We start from the raw sequence: 25,157 nt of genomic DNA on the forward strand, positions 1-25,157 counted from the left end.
TTTCTGCATAGTGTATCTTTACAGCAGTTTGTTAGCAACTTTGTGCCAAAACACACCAAAACACAAAAGAGTCCATCTACTCTTTCTTGACAAAGCCCAGGAAAGTTACAGAATAAATCCAAATATGGCAATTCAGCAATCCTCAGCGCCCCTCCCTGAACAGCTCTGGTTTAGCAGCCAGTGGAGGAGACCACAAATCCTCAACAAACCAAAAGGTTCTGGCAGGTCCATCAGCTGGTGGACAACCCCAAAACCAGAGGTATTACACTAATGAAGAGCACAATCTTTGCAGGCACCAAAAGGAGTTGCTAAGATGGGCATGGTAGCCTATCAGATTCTGTGTAATTCTCCTTTCAGTTGAATTGGCATCTGCCATGTAGTTGCAAAATACCCTTATTAATATTAACTAGAAAAAATATGTTCAAGAATGTATATGTACTCTCTCTATGTGTAATTAATCCCTGGAGTAAAGCTGTTCCTTGGATTATTTCAAGTACAGAAAAATCAGTGAGCTAGATTACAGGAAACAATTACTTATGGTACACTGGTGTTTAGAAAGAGACAGTGACACCCTGACATCCCCAGACAGCATTTGAGCCCTCTAAAGCTGCAAATCACATAAAGTATCAAACTATGCTTTTCAAACATCACATGATGCAAGCTTGTTCATTCTAGTGAAATGATACTAATCAGTCATAAAATGAATGGGACACAATCTTTTAAACATCCAAGAGGCAATAATTTATAAAGTATCTGTTTACTACAACAAATTAAGCAGAAATATTTTCTTCATGTGTCAGTTGTAAATTCTGACAAATCAGGGAAGGAAAAAATGGAACAAATTACTTTGCCAAACCACTCCAGTTAATTCTCATGTTGGTGGTTTCATTGATAGTTAAGTCTTTTTTATAATATTATGTACAGAACAGCACTGAATTTTCCAGCCAACACACAAAGGGCTAATAGTAAATACGCATGAACTGGGAAGCAGCAAGCTCAGCCGTTTGCAGGGCTGAACCACACAGACAGCTGCTTGTGCTAGATGTGGCCAGTACACCTGCGATTCTCAGTTCAACTGGAACATGCTCAAGCAACAACTCCTTTTTAGAAATCCCTGCACCTAAATTTCAGATCACAGACAAACATGAACTCGAAGTAAAGCAGCCTTGGATACCTTCAGCAGAAATTGCTGTCATCTCATTCCATTCTTAACCCTTCTGAAACCATTTTTCTGTCCTATCCCTAAGAGGACCTGCGACTCTGTTGTCATTATCAATCGCTGTTCATAAACCATCTCCTCCTCCACATTAGCTCCTCTGCTGAATCTGTTTTGGGATTTTATTATTGTCTTCATTCTGTTTCAGAAATTTTACAGCTCATTTGTACAGCCCTTAGCATCTCAGCATGGGATAACTTCACAACTAAGTCTTATTAAATCTATTCACACAATTCCTATGGACAGGACAAGGGCCTGTGTTTCTTCATTAACTTGTATGGAAACTGAGCTGACAGGTTTGTCTCTCAAGTCTCCCCCTCTTTTCTTGGAGGGACTCTAGCTTGCCTAGCTTGTGAAGGCTAGAAAGCAGCAAGTGAGGTTCACTAGGTTATGCGAGAGAAGTATAATGGAATGAAAACAAAATGGAAAAAAAATTTAGCATTTAACAAGGGCTCTGGATGGGAACTAAGATACATGGTTACAAACAAGTCCAAAGATGACAGCTCAAAGAAAGATATGCAGAATGAACTATTTTAATGGCTTTGTCTAGAGATAAAGGGTCCCTTCTTTTGAAGGAAAGGTTATTCTCTGTGTGTTCCCCACACAACCCAATCTCGGCAATTATTCAGGCTACACTAGCCTGAGTGGGAAGATGATGCTTGCTAACCTCTCAGTGCCACACTGGAAAACAGCTTTAAGCATTGAACTTAGAGGTCTTTTCAAACCTTAATGATTCTATTACTTGCCTATGAAAGTAAGTTTTAGCAAAGGCTTATGTGAAATGCAGAAGGGAAATCAAGAACATGGCAGAACTCATTACACCTTCATGATGGGAAATTTCCCTGTACTTGCAGGCACAGTGAACTGAAAGCAAAGGTTTCAAGCCTGCCTGCATAGGTATTTCGCACTAAGCTCCACTGAAAAAGTAAAGAAAGAAAAAAGCTGGTGATACATAACAGCTGTGTGATCCCTACACAACTCTTGACTCTAAGCCACGTCAAGAGAAACAGCCTCTTGGGAATGGCAGAAGTGTCACTATTTCACACAGTCTTGCATGAACAGACTGCATCGAAACATTTCCTTCTAAGTTCACAACATCTCTAATTCTTTTTGGTAATTCCCCCTTTTGTAATTCTTCTTCTGAGTGAGAAGAAGAGGGAAGACCTCTCTTTCTGCTGTCACCAAGCAAGCTCCAGTCTTCAGTCCCACACCATTATGGTGTTATGCATGAGTGTGTATTGTGGTCTCTTCAACAGGGCAGCAAGGCTTAGTGCCTGCTTCCTTCTCCAAGGAAGAGAACCATGTTCACCACTGTGGCACTGACCGGAGACGATGCTTTTAATTGAAGTAGGAACTGCCTGATCTGCATCTTTGAGTAGCCAACAAACAAAAACTGGCACTGAAATTCATCTGTAGGATGGGTCGTGAAAGGGTGACTTCAGTGCCAGTTTCATAGTAACCACCAGGGAAAAAAGTTTCCCCAAAGGAAAAAAGGGAGTTCAATCTGCCTCCTTTTCTTGGCTTCCCTTTTAAAGAATACAAATAAGCTTCCTGAAAAACAACAGGCCTTTTGATGAGGTAATAGCTTTCCTCCATGTTTTTGTTTGTTTGTTGAAAACACTTGGATTTCACAGGAAGCAGTAACAAACACAACTGGGGATCAACTTCCTTAAAGAACCTTAAAAATCAACAGGACACACATCTCTTGCTTCAGCCACTAAACTGGATTGTCTCACTGGCTCGAGCAAAACTGCTGAATTATTTCCCTAACAAAAGAAAGGCGCTTTTAGGTCCCATAATCGCATTTCAAATCCTTTTACCTACTCCCTTCTCTTTTTGGCCTTGAAATTGCAATCCTCTTTCAGGACTAATCTCGGGACTAATTGGTGCCAACACTCCGGTTTCTCTTCCATTTTGTCCCCTCCCTACCACATTGTTCAGGTGCCGAAAAGGACAGCAGGCCAGGGTTCAGTACCCCTCTAATGAGTCTGTTCCTACAGACTAACTGTTAATAATTAGCAGGAAGCATTTTGTCTTTAAATTGCACAGCATGAGCAGCACAATTTCACCGAGCCAAAGAATTGCTTCACTGTTAATCATGAAGCTCCCCAAGTTTGTGGGTGATGTGCAGGCTGGAGGGCAGCGTGCAGGGGGCCAAGCCTCCCAGCTGGGCACACAGGGTGGCACAGGCAGTGCCAGCCCCTCCAGAGCTACCCGTGGCAGGAAGGAGGGAAACAAGGAGCACCCTGCACAACATCACCTACAGCAGCTGCCAAGGAAAACATCAACTTGATGGGACTGAGTTGGTGTGGTGAAAGGACAGTCTGCGTTCAAGAAATATTCCAGAATACAATTTCCTGAAGAATAACAAGTAAAGAGGAGATTTAAGAAAGCCTGCTACTTTTCAGTTCATGACTGTATTTGCAGGTAGTGCCAAAAAGGAACAATTACTTCTCTTACCAAGGGAATAGCAGTGTTGACCGTTTTCCATTTTCTGAAATTTTCTCAGACTTGCAGCAGACTTGGAAGCAAAATTAGTTTTTCTGTATTTGGAAACTTCAATCTAGGAAGTGCATTAAAACAAAACCATAAAAAAGCTGTTTCCAATAGATGTTCATTTCCAACAAACCTAAGGCTAACCTTGAGTTTTGATTCAGGCAAAATAAACCAAAAGCTTCTGAAGTTTTCAAAGCTTCAGAAGCTTTCTTTGGTTTTTACATCACCAAGTGTACACATTAAGTTTTGACATTTTGATATTGTATAGTGCCTTCTACTGTCCTGAAGCTGAAGGTCAACACAAGAAACTCCATCTGAGATACCACTGTGCCCCTCAGCAGTGCTCTGCAGTTTAACCACAACTGGGACTACATCCACACCCCTGTTCACTTACTGTCTTTAGACATCTACGAGGAGGTATGTCATGAAGAACAGATTAGCAACAAAAAAGGAAAATAATACAACCTGCTTCACTCTCCTGAAAGACAAACACTTCTTGTGGAGCATCAGTGAGAGACAAGCTGTCAGATGTTGAGACTCCTGCAGAAGTCAAAACACCAGACACTCAAGTCTCACTAGATTTAGGGAATCTACCATTACTGAAAAGAGCCAACAACAAATACACATGCGTAGAAAGGAATGCTCAGCCAGCATCTCACTATCACTGGAAAAGAAAGCAGCTTGTCACCACAGGAACCTTCTGGAATGGTGTGGGTATATAACTTTTACACAGTAAGAACACAGCATTTATCTCCTGTCATAGAAAACGATAGCAAGTATGAGCACAGACCTAAACTTACCAGTGATTTTTCTTTGTTTGCACCATAGCTTGAGGTCAGGCGGTATCTCAGTGGCTCAGTTAAGATGGGTAATAATTTAAGGGTATTAAGTAAATTCTGCATATATTACCATCCTTGTAATGCTAGATTCTTCCACCACATTCACAAGGCAACACTTTGCTAAGCAATTCATATTATAGATCAGCTGGAATAAAGGCATTTAAATTTTCCGTGTCTTGAAAATGCAGTTTGAAAATGTGCTCAGGATTCATCAGTTATTTCTGTTTCCCTCATGTCACAAATTTCAGACTAAGGGCTCTCCTCAGGTCATCCACTTCAGCTTCCAGCCAGCAGAAAACTCTTTCCTACAGTCAATTTTCTAGAATTTTATTGAGTCTGCTTTTCAGCACTCTACCAGATGGATTTCAGACAATCTCCTTTAAGGAACTAATTCATACGTAAGTTCATTATTTGCACCTGGTCAATGACCCAGGAAAGATAATCCAGGGGCTCCTTCTCATAAGCTATTAAAATGGGAAGTTTTCCATCCTAGCATCAAAATCTGTTCACAGCAGCAATGCAAGAGCAGCAGAGAGCCATCCCCATGAAAATCAAGCAATTGTGTCTACAGATATTATAAACTTGTTTATGGCATCAAAGCAACCTCCCTTTTCTACACTGCAGTTTGAAACCTGGTAATCAGAAGATAGTAAGTGAAGACCAGTTCCTGTTGCCAGTCCCCTCTCCTCAGGTCAGAGTCCCTGGGTAGTGCTTGCCTGCTTCAAAGCATTCCAAATGCCTGTGCCAGCCCAGGCTGCTGCTCTGCTACTACATTAGAACACCAGGCTGAAAGATGCAGCAGAATGCCAAGCTGTGCCTTGCAAATGACCCTTTTTCACCAAGCTTGTGAACACCGAGGAATCATGAAGCTGAGGTAAAGCATTTTTTCCCCTGCTTTACCTGGCACTGGAAGACTTTTCTATAGCATTGAAGTGACTTGAAAAATCAGGTTTGCAAGTCAAGAAACCTTTAAGGCAGGTTTGTAGCACACACCCAGCAGTCTATAACAGAGTCAATACTAAGCACAATGATGCCTCCATGATTTTCTGGAGAGAATCTCCTCTGGGAGCCAAGCGTACCATAAATTTACTAGCACGGCACTGTGCCATCTCAGTAAGATTATGGCTCAATGATGGGTTTTCACTGGTAGGAATGCTTTAAGAAAGCCCTCATCCTTGACAAGCCCCAATACCTTAAAAAGCCCCCACAAAAAATCACCAGGATCACACTTACAGCACAACTACACAAGTGTCTTCACCAGCACAACTAAGAGGACAGTTTGCTATTCTGCAAGGGCAGCAAAAGCATCTTAAAATGACTATACAAAGAAAAAACAAGAAAACACACCAAAAATCCCCCAACAAACCTCCAAATCAAAGCCCAAAAGCAACCCTCTACTGAACAACCAGGTGATAACTGCTCCAAGGATCTTCAAAGCTCAACGCAAACCAAAGTCCTAAAGCTCTTGTTCCATGTAATTACAAAGTATAGGGCTCATCAATACAAACTGCCCTATTTTTCAAAGCAGAGTTTTGATAGTGATATCTCCAGGGTGACAGAAGACCAGCTCTGACACTTCCAGGAGAAATTCCCGGTTTCTTTCACCCCCCCCACCAAATCTGACCAAGTCTACTTCTACATATGAAGGCAAAAGCAGCAAAATGTACTTAATAATCAAAGGATGTACACTGCTTTAGCAATATAGCTGACTGTGGCTCTTAAACTATCATGGAATAAATGTGTTTGTATAAAGCCTTCCTTTTACATTATATTATACTTGCAAGTTGCAAAATAAAAGCTGGCTACTCCAGAAGCTTTGTTTGTTATTAATTCCCTTAAGTTTAGAAAATTATTTCATTCTAATTAATTGTTTTATTTATTTTTTTAATCTCTTGAGAAAAATGGTCTTCTTCATCTTTCATATGCAAAACAGCTAAAGAGAGGACAATTTTATATAGAGAAGGAACTCCAATTAATAGAGACTTTAAATATGTGGGGAGCTGTTATGAATTTTGCCATTGATCAGACAGTTGCCTGAAAAAAAATGCCTTTTCAGGAAAGTTACATAATTAAAAGTAACCCAATTCCTTTTTGTTTGTATTTTTTTCTTAAATAAATTAAGATTAAACATAAAAATTAATGAAACCCAAATGATGTCTAATTTGCTAAATTTACATTTCTTTCATATACTTTTACTGGACCTGCATCCTGCACTTTCATCAGTTATGAATTCCCAAAGCTCCATGGACATTTGAAAGCTGTTACATTTTTAACAACCCAACCTTCAGTATCTGCATTACTATGCAATTCATTTTTCCAATTCCATATATTCTGTCTTAAAAAACACCACCCTCACCACCATCACAACAGACTAAACCACAGAATTCTACACACTTCTGAACACTGAAGTGGAAGTGCCAAGAGTCTTTTCTGAGCCTCTTAGCTTTTCAAACTAACCTTAGAAAGTCTCCACCAAGCCTGTAACCACTGTTTCAACAGAATTTCTTTTAGAAGGATATATAATGGAATTGTGATAAAAATAGTTACAGAAAAAAAAAAAAGCAGTGAGAGGCGTAGAGCTCTGCAATATTTATATCACCCAGGCAGACAACACAGAGAACCCATCAGTGAGGTTAAAAACGGCAGCACAGAGAACAACTGACAACAGCAGTCAGGTATCAGGGGCCATAAGAAATAAATGCAAAACCCCAGTATCTGCATAAAATTGGACACTGACTACTACCTTTAAAAGTGGGCAGAATAATAAATTACAGTTATTTTACTTTTACAAATAAAGTCCATGTAGTCCTGATTCTAATACCAAAAATATGTCATACAAGCTAATGAAAGAAAAATTGAACAAGTGCATGCATGCTGCAGCAAGCCAAGAAAGAAACACATTTACATTCATATTAGCAAGACCCACTGGCTGTGCTATCTTGGATGCTTTAAGATGAGAGCAATAAAAAATTACCATACATAACTGCACCGTTCATATGAGCTGACAGAGTGAGTACTGGCAATTAACAGGAGGGGATTGTCAACAAAGCAGGAATGAGTCAGGACGAAAAGAAAGATCTTTTAGAAAGCTCTGATCAATACTCATATCTGAGCTGGCCAACCTCTTCAGTCATTTGCCTTTCACAAAGAAATAAAGGATCTTAATGCATGGAGGTGGAAACCATGCTCCCCTGTAAAACAGATACACATTTGTATGTGACAATCCAAACAACGGCACCCCACAGAGGGAGCTGGGCTGCAGCCCTACCCACGCTCCTCTTCTGGTATCCCCAAGTTATTAATCAACAACATGAACTTCCCTAATGTGTCTGCCAGTCAAACCACTGGCACAAACCCACTTCAGACTAGTTGTCTCAAACAATTCTCCCGTCACTGTTCTCTGAGTATTTGCTCTTTTGTAATGAAAATAGGTCACCTGCCCTAAAACAGTACATTCTTGTTTCTAAGTGCAAGAGAGAACAGCTTCCCTGGCAGCCAGGCTGTCTTTTGACATAAAAAGTACACTGCAATATATACATATATCTGTGCACTGAAACCCCCAGAGATCTGCACATTTATTAGTAAAACCATATGCAGTCACAGGGAAAAAAGCCTCAGACACAACATGGGGAATCTTATCAAAAGTAGAACAACACGAAACCCACCAAACTGGATGAAATCCACAGCATGTTTAGTCCAGGGTTTATATGACCTAATGCCAAAGACTAATTTTTCACAGAAAGTGGAAGAGCAACATAACATGGCACAGTAAATTTGTGCTTGCTTCTACAGCTCATGTGGACTTGAAGCACTGGAGAAATTGATTTAAATGTTAAAATCCTACAAGGACTAGATAGAATCTTCTTCCAGATGCACTTGTATTAGCTGCAGACATAGTAATCAAACAAAATTCCACCTTTTGTGGGATTATCACTTAATCATTAGCTTCAACATTCTCCTGTGGTAGCCACTGAAGTCCCACTAAGTAATTTACACCTGCCCCTAAGCTTCCCATCCCCACTCTTTAAACCAGTAGCAAAACAAACAAACAAACAAAACAAAATCAAACAAAAACCACCAAGAACCAAAGAAGAAAATGCTGCATTTTACAAACAGTTTCACTATTCAGAAACAGCACAAATGCCACCAATGAGTACCACATGCATACAGACTGGTCTCAGGGACACCTGGAATGGAAAGAAAGCCAACAAAAAAGCCTGTTGAATTCAATTTCTTGAAGTCTGTCTAAAACTAGATAGTTTTAGATAGCCCTTGAATCCTCACTTGTTTTTGCTGTAACAAAGCTGCCTGACAGAACTATAGGGTTTCCATAGCAAAGTCAAAACATCTGTGAAAAAATACACACTACAGAAAATGAAATATAACCTCCAGAGTTTCATCAGACCTTTACTGAAAAAGAACAAGAAGTGCAAGTGCTGAGTACTTCTGTTTAGCAAGGGGAAAGAGGAACAACCATTTTATCAAGCCACTGTAGCACTGGACAGGCAAAGAGACATACCTCTCACCCTCCATTCTTTTACTCCAGGATAAAGAGGTGGTAAGGAAAACAATCTGTGTTCCCAGGCACAGAGAACTTTGAGAATAGAAATTTCTCTGCTAAAGACCCTCCAACACCTCCAAAAACCAGTTTTTATATAGGTACTTTATTCTGACAAAATAAGCAGCTTGATTTTTCCAAGTCAAAATTCAAAACCCAAGTGTAAAGAAGTTTTTGTATTAAGAAAGACTCTATGCTTTTTGTTCCAAAAGTTCAGAAAACAATGTTTTAATACCATTTAAGCCCCTTTTGGTTTTACTCATCTGAACCCTGAAGACTCCTGAGAAACGAAACTCTAGCAAAACCTGCAAGTTTTATTCCTACAAAAGCCAGTTCCATCAAAATAGGAGGAATATCACTTTTACTTAGGATCATACAGGGAACAGATTCACACACAATGAACACTGGATACAACAGGAACCCAGGTGACAGAGTTAAAAAAGCCAGAAAAAACATGGTCAGTAATCACAGCCTGCATGAGACAACTCCAGTCTTGAGCTGAGGCTGACATCAGAAGTTCAGTTATACCTGATGATGTCAAAAATTATGATTCGAGCATGCAAATACTAACAAAAGAAATTATGCCAAAATGTACTTTCTTTAAACAAATGAATAAACCTGCCTTCTCCAGAAAGGATATCAAATGATACAGAGATACTACACCACCACCATACAAGCACCCTGTATATACACATATGTATACAACACACATTCCAGAAAAAGTGAATTGGTCAATAAAGATTCAAAAGGACTAACCCACTAAAATGTCTTTCAAGTTTTTTATCTAAAAAACCATATAGATACTGAAGAAATAAAGAAATAATTCACAGAAAGACTGATTGATACTTTGAGAAATACTGGGTCTAATACACACAGGTATAAAATGAAACTGCACTTTCTTTTAACTGTATGTGTAAGATAACTGGAAACACTCTTGGAGCAAGCCTGGCTTAGCACATGGGTGACCCTTATAAATGGGAGATGAGGGAATCAGAGGATTTTGTTCAGAACAAGGACCAGCTGGTCTGCAAGGTCCAAATACAAGTCTACCTCTCCCTGAAGTTAAAGGTCTTCCCAGCTAGCCCAGAGCCCAAGCTGATGGTGCACCATGTAGCTCAGTTTTGTACCTCTGCTGGCTAACACAAGACCCGATGGGCCACCTCGATCACCTGGATGCCACCTTGTTAGCATTCTCCACGGTCACACTGCGAGCAGCAAGGAAATGTCCCTCTTATGCTCTGCTTCACACTAACACCATGCAGAGAAGAGAGGAAATGGTTCTCACTGGCCATGCTCACCTCCTGGGAGGTGACATTTCTCTATGGACAACCAGGATTTTCGGTACATCTGTCACCTTCTGTTATGACTTGGGGAGAAGATGGGTCACCTGCAATCAGTTCCTACAGCTCTTGGACTCAAGTGGACTATTCCAAGTCTGCCAAGGCCTTTGAACCTGTGTGCAAAACTGATATTATCAAAGGAAGATTACATATGGAACAAATTGGTTACATAAATATTCAGAGTTCTGCATAAACTACAACAGCTGCCTCACATTTTAAATGTTCTCTATTCCCTAAAATATATTAAAATGCTAGGTGAAATGATGAAAGGTGCACACAGGCTTTTGTTTAAGACCGAGCTGCAATTCTTAGAAATAGTCAACGCCCCTTTGAGTTTAAACAATTATTAAACAAACAATAAAGAGTTAAATTGTAGAATGCCTTAAAATCATAACCATTACACCTAAAGTCATCCCTTACCCTTTGTTTGAAAGATTCAAGTTCTCTTAATAATTTTACTATAAGTTATCACTATTAGTGTAACATTAAGAATTGTTCCATGAACATCAGTCTTACAACAGAACTACAAATAACACGACTTTCCCTGTCAATTTTTCTTTATACAAGCAACAAAGGAAAATCCAATAACTAATAGAGAAGTGAATAAAATCTAAAAGAAAATACAAGAGCATGATTAAAACTAAATTTAAAAATTTAACTTGAGTTAAGGAAATACAAAAAAAGCCTTTTCATGATCTAAGAGCAGCAAGACGTGACACACTATGATACTATTTGTGGCTTCCCAAGCTTCACGAGTCTCTTTTCAAATTCGGAAGCCAGGTGATTTACATGGCTGTAATATTATATGACTAACAAATGTGATGCTCATGTTGACCAGTGTTCATTGCACTAACACTCCTTCCTGAGTCTGAATTTTCAACTACTAAAACTTCAGTGAACTGTTCCTGAACACTGCACAGGCTTCCCCATCCACAGGACTGCTGCAGCCGTCACAGCGACGCAATGGCTGTTAATGGGATGAAGGGTGACACATCCACACACTGCCCAGGGACCAAAGGTGAGATGTCCTTCACACGCTCTGCTTTTTGCTACACAGCTCATGCACTGGGCAACCCTGCCCTACCTGCACCAGCACACACTCTGGGGACAGCAAGGAAGACGAATGAGGAGCTGCAGAGGAACAGTCTCAGAAGCACAGCACCCATATGCTTCAAGTTCCTGCAGTCGGCAACTCACAGCTCCGTCAATGAGGCCACTCTAAAAACTTTCATAGGGAAACACCCAGACCTACAGAGGGTTTTACAAACAAAGTAACAAAAATTTCAAAACACATCCCTACACTTTCTTTTTCCCATGAACTTAGTGGAAATATCTACGATACCATTCCAAGTTATCTTTGGAATAAGGCTATATTTATCTACAGAAGGCACAGAGGAGGGGAAAAAGAGCCTAAGAAGACAAGTAACTGGAAAGACTGTTCAACAAATGGAACCATGAAAAATAACAACATAAAGGAGTGAGCTGGTGTTTGCCTGACATCTAGAGAAAGATGACAGACTAAGGACTCTGCTTTGCAGTACTTTACCAAAAGTCTAAATACATACAAACAAAACAAAGACTCAACCAAATCTTCATATATTTGGCAAATGGAAAAAATATTTTTTCTTTCTGGGGGTATGAATGAGAAAGAAATGAAAACATTTCAGTTGAGAAGGCTCAGAAGCATGTGACTAATTTTGAGAGGAATGAAGATGCGATTAGAGGGTGATTTGTATTTCTACCAGCCATTCCTGCATGAAGCTATTATGTTAGAGAGATCAGATTCAGACTTTCTGCTCTTCTTTTTCTGTCCAAGAATCTGTGGTCACCTTTCTGAATTCATCTTTTCTCCCTACAGATCCTTCATGCTGTAAGGTGCAAAAAATAAAAGAAAAAAAAAAAAAAAAAAAAAAAAAAAGGAAAAAAAAAGCCTTTTAAAAGATAAGAAGAGTTGATCTGTTTCGTTTCCTGAAACTATATTCAGTGGGATCACAGAAGTCGAATGGTTAGAGAACTGTTAAGAATATGTTAGAAAGCAAGTCCTGGATTGAAAAATCCTCAAATATCTATGCACTCATCCATGCATTCACTCAAGCAAAAGTTCTCTCTGCTGTTCATACCTGACACGAAACTAAACCAGTATTATCCAACTTGCCAGAAAACAGAAATAAAGCAACATAATCCCGAAGTATAGATGGTCTTCAAATTAAGGTACATGATAGTGGCAGAGGGTACACTTTAGAAGAACTTGTATTCTCTGTGATCTCACAAACTACAAAACTATGAAAACAGCAAAACAGAAATTCCCTGAAGACTCCACCTTAACACCACACCAAGAGAAGAAAACTCATTCTGACTCGGCATAGGAAGTAAAATAGTTAGATCATTCTTGATAAAGTGGTTGTAACCTGCACAGAAATTAGTATTAGACGTCCCTATGATCAGCTTCATTTCCTATCAAATGCAAAAACAGTAACACAGAATTAAATCCACATTTCCAGACTGCAAAGGACAACCAAATCATGTCTTTTCTACAAGAGACACCTTGCCAAGTCTTTTAGCGAATAGGAAAAGGTTGTTTCACCAGCTTCCCCAAATGGTCACAGATCACATCTGATCTCAACTTATAAAGTGTACGGATAGGAAGGGTGCTTATAATTTGTCTAATGTGATAACCTACAACTTCGATGCTGGTTTAGCTTCAATAAACAACTGCAAAATGTGGAAGCTGTGATAGTAAAGTCAAACCCTGTAAATATTTGAAGGAATTGTTCCAGCGGTTTCTTCAGCAGCTGATCTATAACAGCTGCCCTCTTGGGAACACGTGTCCATTTCACATCCCTGAAACAGCTTCCAAGTTCCCCATCCTAAGGGGGCTGTATTCAAACTGCATCCCACAGCACGTGGCAGCACCGAGAGAGGACCAGGGCTGTGGGTCCAGCCGGCCCCAGAGGGACTGCTGTGAGCTCCCACCGCAGGGCTGCACTGCATGTGCAAGGGCTCCGACTGGGGACCGGGGCTGTGGGTCCAGCTGGCCCCAGCAGGCACTGCTGGGAGCTCCCACCGCAGGGCTGCACTGCATGTGCAAGGGCTCCGACTGCTGAGATGGGAGCAGAAAGCCAGGAGTGAGTGGTAAGACTGTGTGCTTTCAGTCTTAAAATAGACAAATGCAAATGAAAGCATGCCCAGGTCACCCCTCCTGCTATTTACCACAGAGCTCACAGTGATGGCCATCACTTTCTCACGGTGATTTGTAAAACTTGGATTTTCAGGAACAAAGTTTTAGCCACCAGGTTTCACAAATCTTTCTCTGTGTCTCTACGAATAAATTTCAGAAGTTAGACAAGGGTTCATAACCACAAAGTCCCTTTTTCTAATCTCAACCTTGGGATAAAGAATATTTTTATCCGAAAGAGGTATCAAAAGACAAGACAATGGAGAAGTGATGAATGTTTAAGGAGCTCATGGTCTTTTTTGGAAATCCAACAGTAGCAAAAAGAAATGCCATAAAGAAACACTAAATTCAACAAAACAGAAACCACTCCAAATTTTTCAAATCCCAAGCTAGCACTGTTTCATAAAACATATGGTTACTCATGGACCTGCAGGCTCTCTGTGATCCACTGGCCTGCCTCTGTAACCTATACTTCAACAAGGGAAGCGGAATGGAAAACCAGATGATGAAGCCACGCACACTCAAATGCAATGCTCTGGGAAGTGACTCCACATAAGCAGCAGAGGTGGCTTTCTGCTGACTCCTTGCAGGGCCTGTTTCTCCTCCATCACCGAGGCTGCAGCAGTGTCTGGGAGCCCGGGGCACGGGGGGTGGCTCTACAGCATCCGCCCCACAACCACCAGCAGATGCCACCTACACTGAACGCCCTACAACCACCAAAACTGTGCTGGTTAGTTTTTCTAACACGGTCTCCTGTTAGCTCCAGCCCCGCAAGGCTCAAATCCTCTCTACAGAGGGCAGCCTGGCTGAAATGTAGTGATGGATGCCAGATGTATTTTTCTGACACAAATGCTATGATGTGCCCAGGTGGACTCCATGTCCAAAGCCAAGCACAAATCTAGTTCAGGTCTGTCCAGCGTCTCAATCCTTCCTGAAGCAGAACCAAGCTCACCCAAGGAGCTTCCCAATGGGAAGGAGCAAACAAACAAGGAACCAAACAAAGCCTTTATGAACAGGCAGTCTGGGACAGCTAAAGAAAGAAACACCTCTTTAGTTTCTTTCTTGGACATGTTAGCAATTTCATCAGCTACTGGACAGATCTGTCAATATTTGACACTCCTCTAACAAACTACAATTAGGAAGACACACTGAAAAAATGAAAAGCCATGAAATCATTATCCACAAGTCTATAAAGCCAATATTCTTGGATAGCCACTCAAATTTTCAAGTATTTTTATTACTCTGTGAAAATAGTAATTTCTGTTATTTTAGATTACATTTCCTGATAGTTTTCAACAGTACAAAAAGAAACACAATTGAGAAATAGCCCTGTGTAATATACACAGGGGGAAAAAAATTTCAAGACCTCATCCAAGCACTACTAGAAGCTAAAATCCCACCTACACTTCAGTTACAGTCAGAAATCTGGAAATAAAATGCATACATGAAGTATCAGGACACTGACTTGTACAGTTACTTAACCAAGTGTGTGCCTATAAATATAATTCAAAGTTGCTATTGCCAAAATAATTGTAAAATTTAAGAAGAAACACATTAGTCTAACACACCTATTTTTCGACACAAAGGAGAGCTTTTCCTTTGTAATGATACGTGTCCGTGTTGGTTCACTCTTGAAATTTACCATAAATGACATGCTTTATGACACATGCTTCTATTAGAAGAAACAGATAAAAACCCAAGGGGTTTTATTGCTAGTATTTATTGTTTTTTAAGAACACACAGCCAAGCCAATTAAAATGAAATAATTCACCTTGTGATATTCTACTGCTTCTCTTCTTACAGCTTACAGGTAATCTTGGCCTGAACTGAAGCAGCAATTCAGACAACTGCAGTCTGAATCTCCTTCTAATGTACAAACACAGCAAGGTTGCCTTTTCCCCCAAAATGTCTTCTAGACATGGAACCCAATGTAGTCCAAATGTCATGGCTACAGTCGCTTTTATCTCAAATGATACTGGTACAACACTCACTCAGTCATCCAATTGTATGGGTTCGCATCATGAAACTCCTTCATAAAAGGTCCACCCCTGTCATATTTATGCAGGATGCTCTACTGAAGTCATGAAACTGAATTATCTGATGCAATTAACTCTGTTAAGGAAAAGGGGAATTTGTGCATTTAGTAATCATCCTGCTTGGGGTATTTTTACAGTGCATTCCTCCACTCTGTGCTCAATTCGACCCTAAGCTGCTTATGCAGATACTAAACAGAACACATGATTCACTTGTGCATCTTTATTCTTTTAAAACATCTGATAAAGACAAGGAATAGGTCAATTTGCCCCTGTGCAATTTCACCAACTGACCCTTACAAACCTTATTCCTAGAAGCAGGAATAATACTGGCAAATTATCTGGTTCCAGATATATTTAATGAGTATTAAGTGACATAGCTTCTCTTAGTTGTGGATTTCCATTACGTAAGATGGACAGACAGCAAAACCTCTGCCACCCAAGGATTTTTTTTCTAGATGTACTTTCTTCACCATAAGAAAAATTCCCCTTGGAATTTGTTACTATGACGATGTATTGCTCTGGAGATCTGACTGTGGTGGAGTGGATTTACATTTTCTACCCCTACTGAAGTCTTTGTACACATGAGAAAGCAATCATTTACACATGGGATTACTGTTTTTTTCCAAATGCACAGGGAATGTTCAACTCGTTGAGAATATATTGGAAATATATTCAGAAAATTACCATGTAACTGCCAATCCAGAATTAATTCAAAAGTCACTGATAGCCTCGACCAGCTTCACACTGAAGTTTCACCAGTCATTAGCAGCAGAATGAATAAATATTTTAGAATACTATGGGGATATTAAGGTTTATTTAACAGTGGAAATGCTGAAAGATAGCCAAGTAAGAGTAACTGTGAGACCACAATTTCTTCATATAAAATCTGGCCTTTGCTGTATTTGCAAGGCATTTGCTCCTTCAGCCACACATGCTCTTTGTTTTATGATGCAGTCATTACAGGGAAGACTCCAAAGCATTTGGCAGCACAAGCAGTGTAGCAGCAGCTCATCCATCCCATGGGCTCCAAGGAGAAAAACCTGCCCTTTCAGTTTTGGGACTCACTTGTCAGTGCTGCACTAGACCCCTCCTCCCTTGCTCAGCTACACTGGGCAGTGGTGAAAGCAGGTAGTGATTGAAACCCACTTCTTAAATCCCATACTGGCTGCCACCTGCCAGTACTCTCTTCTCCCGCTCATGAAAACAGGCTATGAGGTTCTGGACACACACCCCATTGGAAGAGGCAGCACAGCCTCTGCTCAAGATCTGCAACTCTGCAGGCATTCTTTGCCACACACAGCAAGCATGGAGCAGCAGCGGGCACACGGCTGTGCAGGATGAGGACAGGGGAGCAGCGGGCACACGGCTGTGCAGGACGAGGACAGGGGAGCAGCGGGCACACGGCTGTGCAGGATGAGGACAGGGGAGCAGCGGGCACACGGCTGTGCAGAACATAGTGTAGCTACACCGCTGTGTGCTCCCTGACACCCAGACAGGGTGTTTCTAAGGATTCATCCCTACAGGGGCTGAAGGAAGCAATGCTGCTGCATTGCTTCCTTCAGCCTAGCCTAGAAGAGCTGCCCATGTCGTTGCTCCTGCTGCCAACATCTGCCACCAAATTACACAGAGGCTCTGGCAAAGCCAACCCATTGAGTCAACAGTCACTTCACCCATAAAAAAATGGGAGTCCTCTGGCTTACAACTGCATGTGTGTGCTAGATTTTTTTTGTTTGTGGGGATTAGAAGGGATCAAAATCCCTCAATTTCTATGTCAGATGTGCATTACGCTTCTACTCAATATGAGAATTTATCAATAAATGTGTATGAGCGTAATTAAAATACTCTTATAAAGGCAGCAGTAACAATAAAGCAAGGGCCAGGAAACATGCTTTGTTCAAATGCACAAATTACAGTTTTAATCCATTATCTAAATTATTTATCTGTCCTTCTGCAGAGCACAGTAGTGAGGGGTACTTCCACAGGTGGTACTAGGGACGGTGTTTCCCCAGCACCCCACGGAACATCGGACAGCCGAGCTGCACCGCCTGGGACACCGCACCCTTGGTCACGCCCGGGTCACCAGAATAAAATCCAGGGGCCAGGGGCATCCCCGGCCACCGGGGCGATCCCCCGACACAAAGCGGGCCCGGGCTCTCCATTCCCAGCGCCATGCCGGGATCGCCGTTACCGCGGCAACGGCGCGGCCGAGCCCCGCGGCCCCGTGACGCGGCAGCGCCGGCCCGGCCCGCGCGTTGCCGGGGAGACGCCCCGTCGCCACGGCGACCATCACGCCGCCCTCCCCGGCCGCTGCCCTCCCCGGCCGCCAGCCTCAACGCTAACGCGGAAAAATAATAAGAACCACCTCAGCCGCCACGAGCGCCGTCAGCGTCACCGCCCAGTCCCGGTGCTGCTGCGAGCCCCGGGGCGGCTGGCGCATCACACCCTCCCCATCCTGAGGGGCGGGGGAGGCCCGCACGGGCCATGAACCGCATTCCGGCCCTCATGAGCATCGAGGAGAAAGCAGTTCTGCCAAACCTCAGCGCCTGCTTTACTGCTTTGTGGATGGCAGCCAAAGATTATGTCTTTTTGCTAACACTCGTCGTAAATTAATGCCAGATCAAAAAACGCAAAACGAACAGAAAAACTCCACCCCAAGTCTGTTTCGCTGAAGGAAAGGAGAAAATCCAGGCTAATCCTAAGGGCCACCACAGGTGCCCATCCACCACCAAGGGCTGGTCAAGCCACCTGGGCACCAGCTCAACCTGGGGGACATCCTGCGGCTGCACAGGCAACATCGGCCCTCAGCTCTGCCAGGAAAAGAATGAGCCCATCTCCCCTGAGTGAGCAAGGGAATCGTGCCTTCACCAAAGGGGATAAGTGGGCACTTCAGAGCTCTCCATTTGCTTATCTGCATTCTTATTTCAGGCGCTCCTCTGCCAAAGGGCTGCTGCAGAAAGCCGGCAGGCTCTGCTCGGGGAATGCGCTGATGCCAGCAGGGGCATGAGCAGGGAAAAGGTGTCCCGGACACGCCGAAAAAGCCAGGCCATCACCGGCGCTCCCGGGCTTTCCACACTAGCACATTCCAAACTGCATCGCTTGATTACATTTAGTGTCTTACCCAAGAATCATACGCAACATCGCAGGAAAACATTTAGAGTTGTAAAATGCATCTAGTTCTTACCTTTGATATGCCTGAGGAGATGTGGGAGGTGTATTGAACACATGCGAATATGGGTGATAGGGTGTCTTTTTCAAAGCCTGAATAAGATTTTGTCTATATTCTGGGTCTATACACCACAAGGATCCCTTTCCAATACTCTGCAAAGAGAAAAGAATTAAAAAAAATCAAATATTTGATCTAATGGCACAGCCATATTTATTTAGCAGTTTTTTTCAGGAAAAGCAGTGGGTTTGGGTTTTTTGTCTGACAGAAGAGAATATAACTTGCTTGCCAGAAATTATTACTCCTTTAATAATGTATTATGACTGTATGATTTAAATCACAATTCTGAGAGAAAAAATTAATGTTTGGTTGCTCTTTTCCCCCTCTCATTACTAGTTAATAGGATTTAATAATATCTGGCAATTTTCCAATCACCTCATATTGGAAAAATAAGCTACAGTTAACTGTTAAACAGAAACTTTGAGGAGAAGTATCTTGTTTTTGGAAGTAGTTTTCTTTTCCTTTTGCTGTTATACAAACAGAAACAAGGCTAAAAAGAGAGGGTTAAACACCCTAGCAACTGTTTTAAAAATATAAGGACTTAATCCTCTAACCCACATGACATCAATGCCATTATACTAGAAGAGGAAATTAATCATCTTTTCTCCCCAGAGGGGAAAAAAAACTACCAAAAAACCCCAAAACAAACCAATGGACCAAAACTAAAAAAAAAAAGAGCCCAGAGTATAATCAGAGTATAACCATTTAAGTGTGTTGTGAAATTGTGATCAGCTGAAACAACAGTTACTGTAATGACCCTTTCTGGACACAAGGAACAACACCAGCAGTTAATCTGTAAAGCAAAGATTACACTGAAATTCAGTGTTTATTCTGCAGTTACAAGCAGTGCAATTTCATTTCTTGTCTCAATCCCATCAGAGGTCAGGCTGAGGATAATTTGGATCGTTTTGTGGGAGTTTGCAAACAAATATGAAAACTTTGCCTCAGCTTCACTATGAAAGCATATGGAATGATAGTTCAGGAGTAGTCTTGCTCTGCTTGATCATACATAAAAACAAACACCAGTCCTAAATGTTGACTGAACTCAAGTGACAGGCTTTAAAGGCAGTATGCTAATATTTTTTGGTAAATGTTGATGCTTTCTGGAACAGATGGGGGAGGCTGTGTTACTGCCTCTAGCTGCTTTTCAGCCCAGAACCATCCCTTACCTCTGCTTCAACTTCTACCAGTGAAACACAGGTCTCAGTTAACATGTTAAAGAACACGCACACACAGGCACACACACACAGAAGAAGGACATAATTTTCTTAAATCATATACCAGACACCTGTTTCCTTTTGAAAACTGGTATCTTTACCCTACCACTTCCTAAGTGCTCTTCTGCCCCATGGACAGCTGTAGGATACACAGCGCAACATGCAAAGTGCTTACAGAAAGCAAATCTGCACTAAATTCTCCTCCCCAAAAATAAATGAAAAATAAATGAAAAAGAAAAGTCTTCCCCAATGTCCCTGGATGGCTGTGTGTGCACCTAGAAAGTTTCCAGCACCACATGAGACTTGGCTTGAAAGAAGAGGAGAGCAGCCAGCACAACCCACAGGAGCTGTGACAGTCTTTTGTCAGAAAGAGGCAGGGCTGCATGCTGCCCTGGTGGAACAGGAGCATGGGGTCAAGACTCCTCAGGATGGCTTCCAGGGTTCAAGCCCATCCATCCTTTTACTGCCCAAAGGTGCCCTACTAGGAGGCCACAGAAGACTCTAAGGGGAGACATCTTCCAGCACTTGAAATGAATCAAGGTCCTGATATGGCGAAAGAAGCCCAAGACTAAAGGAGCTAGAGAGACAGCCAGCAAGCCTCTTTGGCTCTCACCTCGGCAAAGCACTACAGTCAACAGCTGAGAGATCCAGGGCTGCTGTCAGCTGTGGAAGCTGTGCCCCACACTTCTCACACCAGTCTGCAAGAAGGAGGTTGTTACACTTAGCCCTCTTAAAATACGGGACAATGAGCCAGACACATGACAAGCCCAGTAAGTGATTTTTAGGCAAAGGACAGAGTTAAAAATAGAATCCAAACATCCCAAATTCCACTTCCATACTCTATCCAAGACCCAGACCAAGAACATAAAATTTCCTTTTAAGCAAGCAATGAGCAAAACTAGGAAAATTTTTCAGGAGAAAACCTTTGCTGGATTCCTTACTTCTTACAGCATGGGATAAACTTATAAAAAAAGCTACACTTAAATACCATCTACCTTATTTGTACTTACTGGAACACAACATATTGTTTTCAAACTTCTCTGTTTTTTCATTTACTTCCAAGACAGCCTTTTCATCTACCTGGAAGAGATTACTCCCCAAAACACATCAGTTAGTTTAAGGTGAGGGCCTTACAATATGAAGTCACTACTGAAGAGTGACTTCAAAACCTTTTACTACTGTTAAGATAAATTTGTGTGGCTTGTCCATATTCTTGCAAAAGCCAAAAATAATCTCACTGAAAAACAGGAACTCTCACAAAAAATACTGAGAAGTACACTCCTTGTTAAAAAAAACACTAGGAAGGCAGATTTGCTATATTTTCACTGCAACTGAACTGACTTATAATTTACCAGCAAAAACAAATGTAATTTAAGACAAAGCTCGCCAACTTTTCAATGTTCTCTTTTAAGACAGTTATTTTTGTTTTTCCACAGTCACATAACAGAGCATGAATAAAAAGGAAAACTGAAGTGACATCTGGTTAAGTTCTTGACTGTTGGGAGGTGTGAAGAGCTTTGTTAACTGTCTGTTCAGATGTGTCATTAGTCTTCCTATATACAGAGCAATCACGGGAAAGGAAATCACTGGAGCTCAGACCCGTCCGTTAGTGATTAATTTCCATCTTATGACACTTGGCGTGCTGCTTCACTACCTCCTCCAAGCCAAAAGTCAATAGTGACTCCAATCAAAAACCAGCAAGGAAGGGTAAAAAAAAAAATCCCTGGATAACATTTGTCTCCCAGGCAACAAGTGACTGAGGAGTGGGTAACAGCCCCCTGGTCTCCTCAGCACTTGGAGCTTTCAGACCTCCCCACATGTCACCTCCTCCCAGGGCTAGGCACAGCCACCTCCTCCCTGCCAAACACAGGTTACAGCTTCTGCATCGATTCCTGGTTAAAAATTGGGTGACGTTATTACAAGTCCTCTTCATGTGGTCCAAGAGTAAACTATACTTGAGGGTAAACTACTTCAGAGGTGCTAATGGGGAGGGAGAGAAACATACAGTTACCCCATGAAAGATTGACTGAATACTTTATTTACAAAAAAAAAAATTCTGATTATCTTTTATATGGAGAAATTGCTACTCCTTTTTAAGACACTTAACATATAGATGTAGATTGTGCACGATACTGTGTACTAATTCCCAATTTATTAACAAATTTGCTCTCTCATATCTCTAATTCCAGTTCTGATTCCCACCCAGCAACTAAAGTCAGTGCATTGCCATGAAAAGGTACATGATATACTCAATGTTCACTTGTTTTTTTCTTCCAATGGACTTCACACAGAAGTTTTTAAATACTACTTTACACAACCTATTAGTATTATGTTTGGTCATTTTTAGTAGAATTGAAAAAATATTGAAATTTTAAAGTAATTAAAATGCTGCTTGTCAGCTCTTTCAGTTGCTATAGTTGGGAATTAATAGCATTATCTACTAGTAAAACTCCTCATTGTAATGATTTTGCCTGCATATACCTCACAACTACCTGGCCTCAAACATCAGCTACTGTCTGCCCAAAGCTCAACTAAAAGAATTGTGTGTTGAGCTCTTTCTGAGACCAGTGGCTGGGAAAAAGTACAAAACACATTGTATTGGGTATGCACGGTCAGATTTTGGTACTACAGGAGCTACATCCATCTAGATAAAAATTCCAGATAGTGTTCATTTGAAGAATTTTGTTCCCTGGTTATTTTAGCACAGACTTGAAAGGTGTTAGGAACACAACCTTTTTCACAGAGTTCTTCTTTTTACTGCCATAAAAACAAGTCTGTCCAAAACAAAGCTTTGGGAAGAGAGCAGATACAGAAACCACAAAACATGGGCTCAGGGAGATGTTGGCATTTCCAAATTTTCCCTTCTGAAGCTCTGGTAACATGTTCACTTTGAATCTGCCTGGAGGAGCAGCTCCAGGTACCCCCATCTCTTTCAGCAGCATCACCACCAAGATGGTCCCCAAGGGAACAGAACTCTAAGGGAAATCTGCCAAAAGGGAGATTTTTTTTCCCCTCTGTGATGCCTTGCATGTGCCTGGGCCTTCTTCCATAAGCCCATTTCAGTCATTTTCCTCAAAGAAAACTGTTTTTCTCACACAATTTGATGTAATTTACATTCATTAAGCTGGCTCACATGAAAGGTGTGACAAGCATCCAGAGAGCTGTGGCAAAGCAGAGGAGGGATGTGGGGACACAGGGGAGGGAATGGGAGCCGTTCCTTTCTGTAGCAGGAGCCCTGGTGACATCCCCATACACCTTGTGAAACAGCAAACTGAAAAAGGAAAACCAGGACTCTGGCTGGACAGAAAGCAGCTTGTAAGACAAATGGTAAAACCAGTATGAGGCAGAGCAGGGGTACAGGGGCTGGGGTGAGCTGGGCAGCAAGGCTGGCAGACAGCCCGGAGGGAAAGGCCAGGCTGTGCATGGGAAACCAGAGACATGGAGAGGCTGGGCCCCAACACAGGTGCCTGGAGGCTGGGAGGAGAGAAACCAAAACAAGACACCCACGAGTGACTGCACAGCTCCGCTCACATACCTAAGCTATGCCAGCAGGCTGAGAATTTTAACACAGCTCTGAGTAAAGGACCTTGCTACTCCCAATCAACAGCTGCCCACTGAGTAGATCCGTACTTTACTTCTCCATTATCAGATGAGGAGGGGATGGGTGGCCATGACTAGGCTTTCTTGAACCAAAATGATCAGCAGTATGAATCAGGCAGCTACAGACTGAAGAGGTGCAGATGTACACCATCTGAAAAGTATGTCACATTAGTTTCACTAACCATAAAAGCAAAGAGAAAAAGCAGAAATTTCCTGTTACCCAGAAAAGGGCATTACCAACTAACATCTGCAGCCCCAAGCTATCAAATACTGAAATCACGTCACTGTGACATCTGTCCCTGCCTAACCCACTGTAGGTTGCTGCAGTGGTTAACACAGGACCTATGAATATCATTAATATCACCTTCAGTGATTAGGAATCTTTTGTTGTCAGTAATTCACCATCAAAAGGTTTTCTCTCATGGATGAAACCTACTGTTGTTACAACAGGTGATCTCTTTCAAAGTAATAGTGGAGAGATTACTGGGTATTAAAGGTTCTTAATTTAAAGAAATATTTATCCTGAGCTCATTGTGTCCAGTTATGCTGCAACAGCAGGTTTGAAGTAACCTTTCACACAGATTTGCCACTATGCTTATCCATGGGAATGCCCAACAGCTTCTACAGGTCCAACTGTTCAATATGATCACAGAAGGGTTTCCACAGGAGCAAAGAGAATTGTAGGATAGAACTATGTATCTGACCACAGAATTTAAAACAACTGTTTGAGTAACTACATCCAAGACCAGAATCTGAAAAAGATCATTGTTTTAGACCAGAAGCACATTTCTCAACTTCTATGACTGCACCACATCTAATGCAGCAGCACAAAGCCGTCAGCCACCTTGCTGCCGCTGTTGTCACTGTTGACTGCTCACACCTGTGCAGGAAGCCTCTGGAGGTGGCGAGAGCACATCCAAGGCTGTCAGGCAGCGAAAACCTGCAAAAGCACCCAAGAGAACAAGGAATGATGGAAGAGTCTTATTATCCATAAAAGAGCAGGGTACTTCACTCGCCACCTGACACTGCAGCCACACAGAAGACAGAGCAATTCTGGAAACTGTGACTAAAACAAGTTTCTGGTTGGTTCCCAGGAACAGCAAACTATCATCAGGAATTCCTCCTAAACACAAATTCCCTTTTCCTCATCCTATGAAAAAATATATTTAACACGAAAAGTGAGGTATTTTCATGAGGAAATTGAGAAGCAATTGAGAAGAAAGAAGGCAAGTAAAATACTTTCCGAATTGCACCTTATAACACCCTGTCTTCAGCTCTGAAGTGCATTGAGAGGAACACAATAATCACTCCAAAATCCACCTCAGGAGAGAATGACTTGCTTAAATAACTTTCTTGTACTAAGCAAAGAAACGTGCCAAGCGACTTCAAAGCCATCCCGCAATACAACACAGATTACACATACTTCGCTAAATACACCTCTGCCCTTGAAGGTTTGC

At 41.7% G+C, this 25,157-nt stretch overlaps 1 protein-coding gene across 5 annotated transcripts in view; it reads right to left on the reverse strand.

The window, feature by feature from the left end:
- The window catches only part of FOXN3 (forkhead box N3), a 208,348-nt gene that overhangs the window by 86,056 nt on the left and 97,135 nt on the right, over nucleotides 1-25,157 (reverse strand). For all 5 annotated transcript variants that reach the window (XM_041411259.1, XM_041410450.1, XM_041412106.1 and 2 more), the window contains one exon: nucleotides 18,842-18,978. In XM_041411259.1, coding sequence (XP_041267193.1) covers nucleotides 18,842-18,978 — 137 coding nt within the window. The remainder of the gene's footprint in view (nucleotides 1-18,841; nucleotides 18,979-25,157) is intronic.

This window comes from Onychostruthus taczanowskii, unplaced genomic scaffold (assembly GCF_017590055.1).
Source record: "Onychostruthus taczanowskii isolate IOZ18803 unplaced genomic scaffold, ASM1759005v1 scaffold1, whole genome shotgun sequence".
Classification (NCBI taxonomy): domain Eukaryota; kingdom Metazoa; phylum Chordata; class Aves; order Passeriformes; family Passeridae; genus Onychostruthus; species Onychostruthus taczanowskii.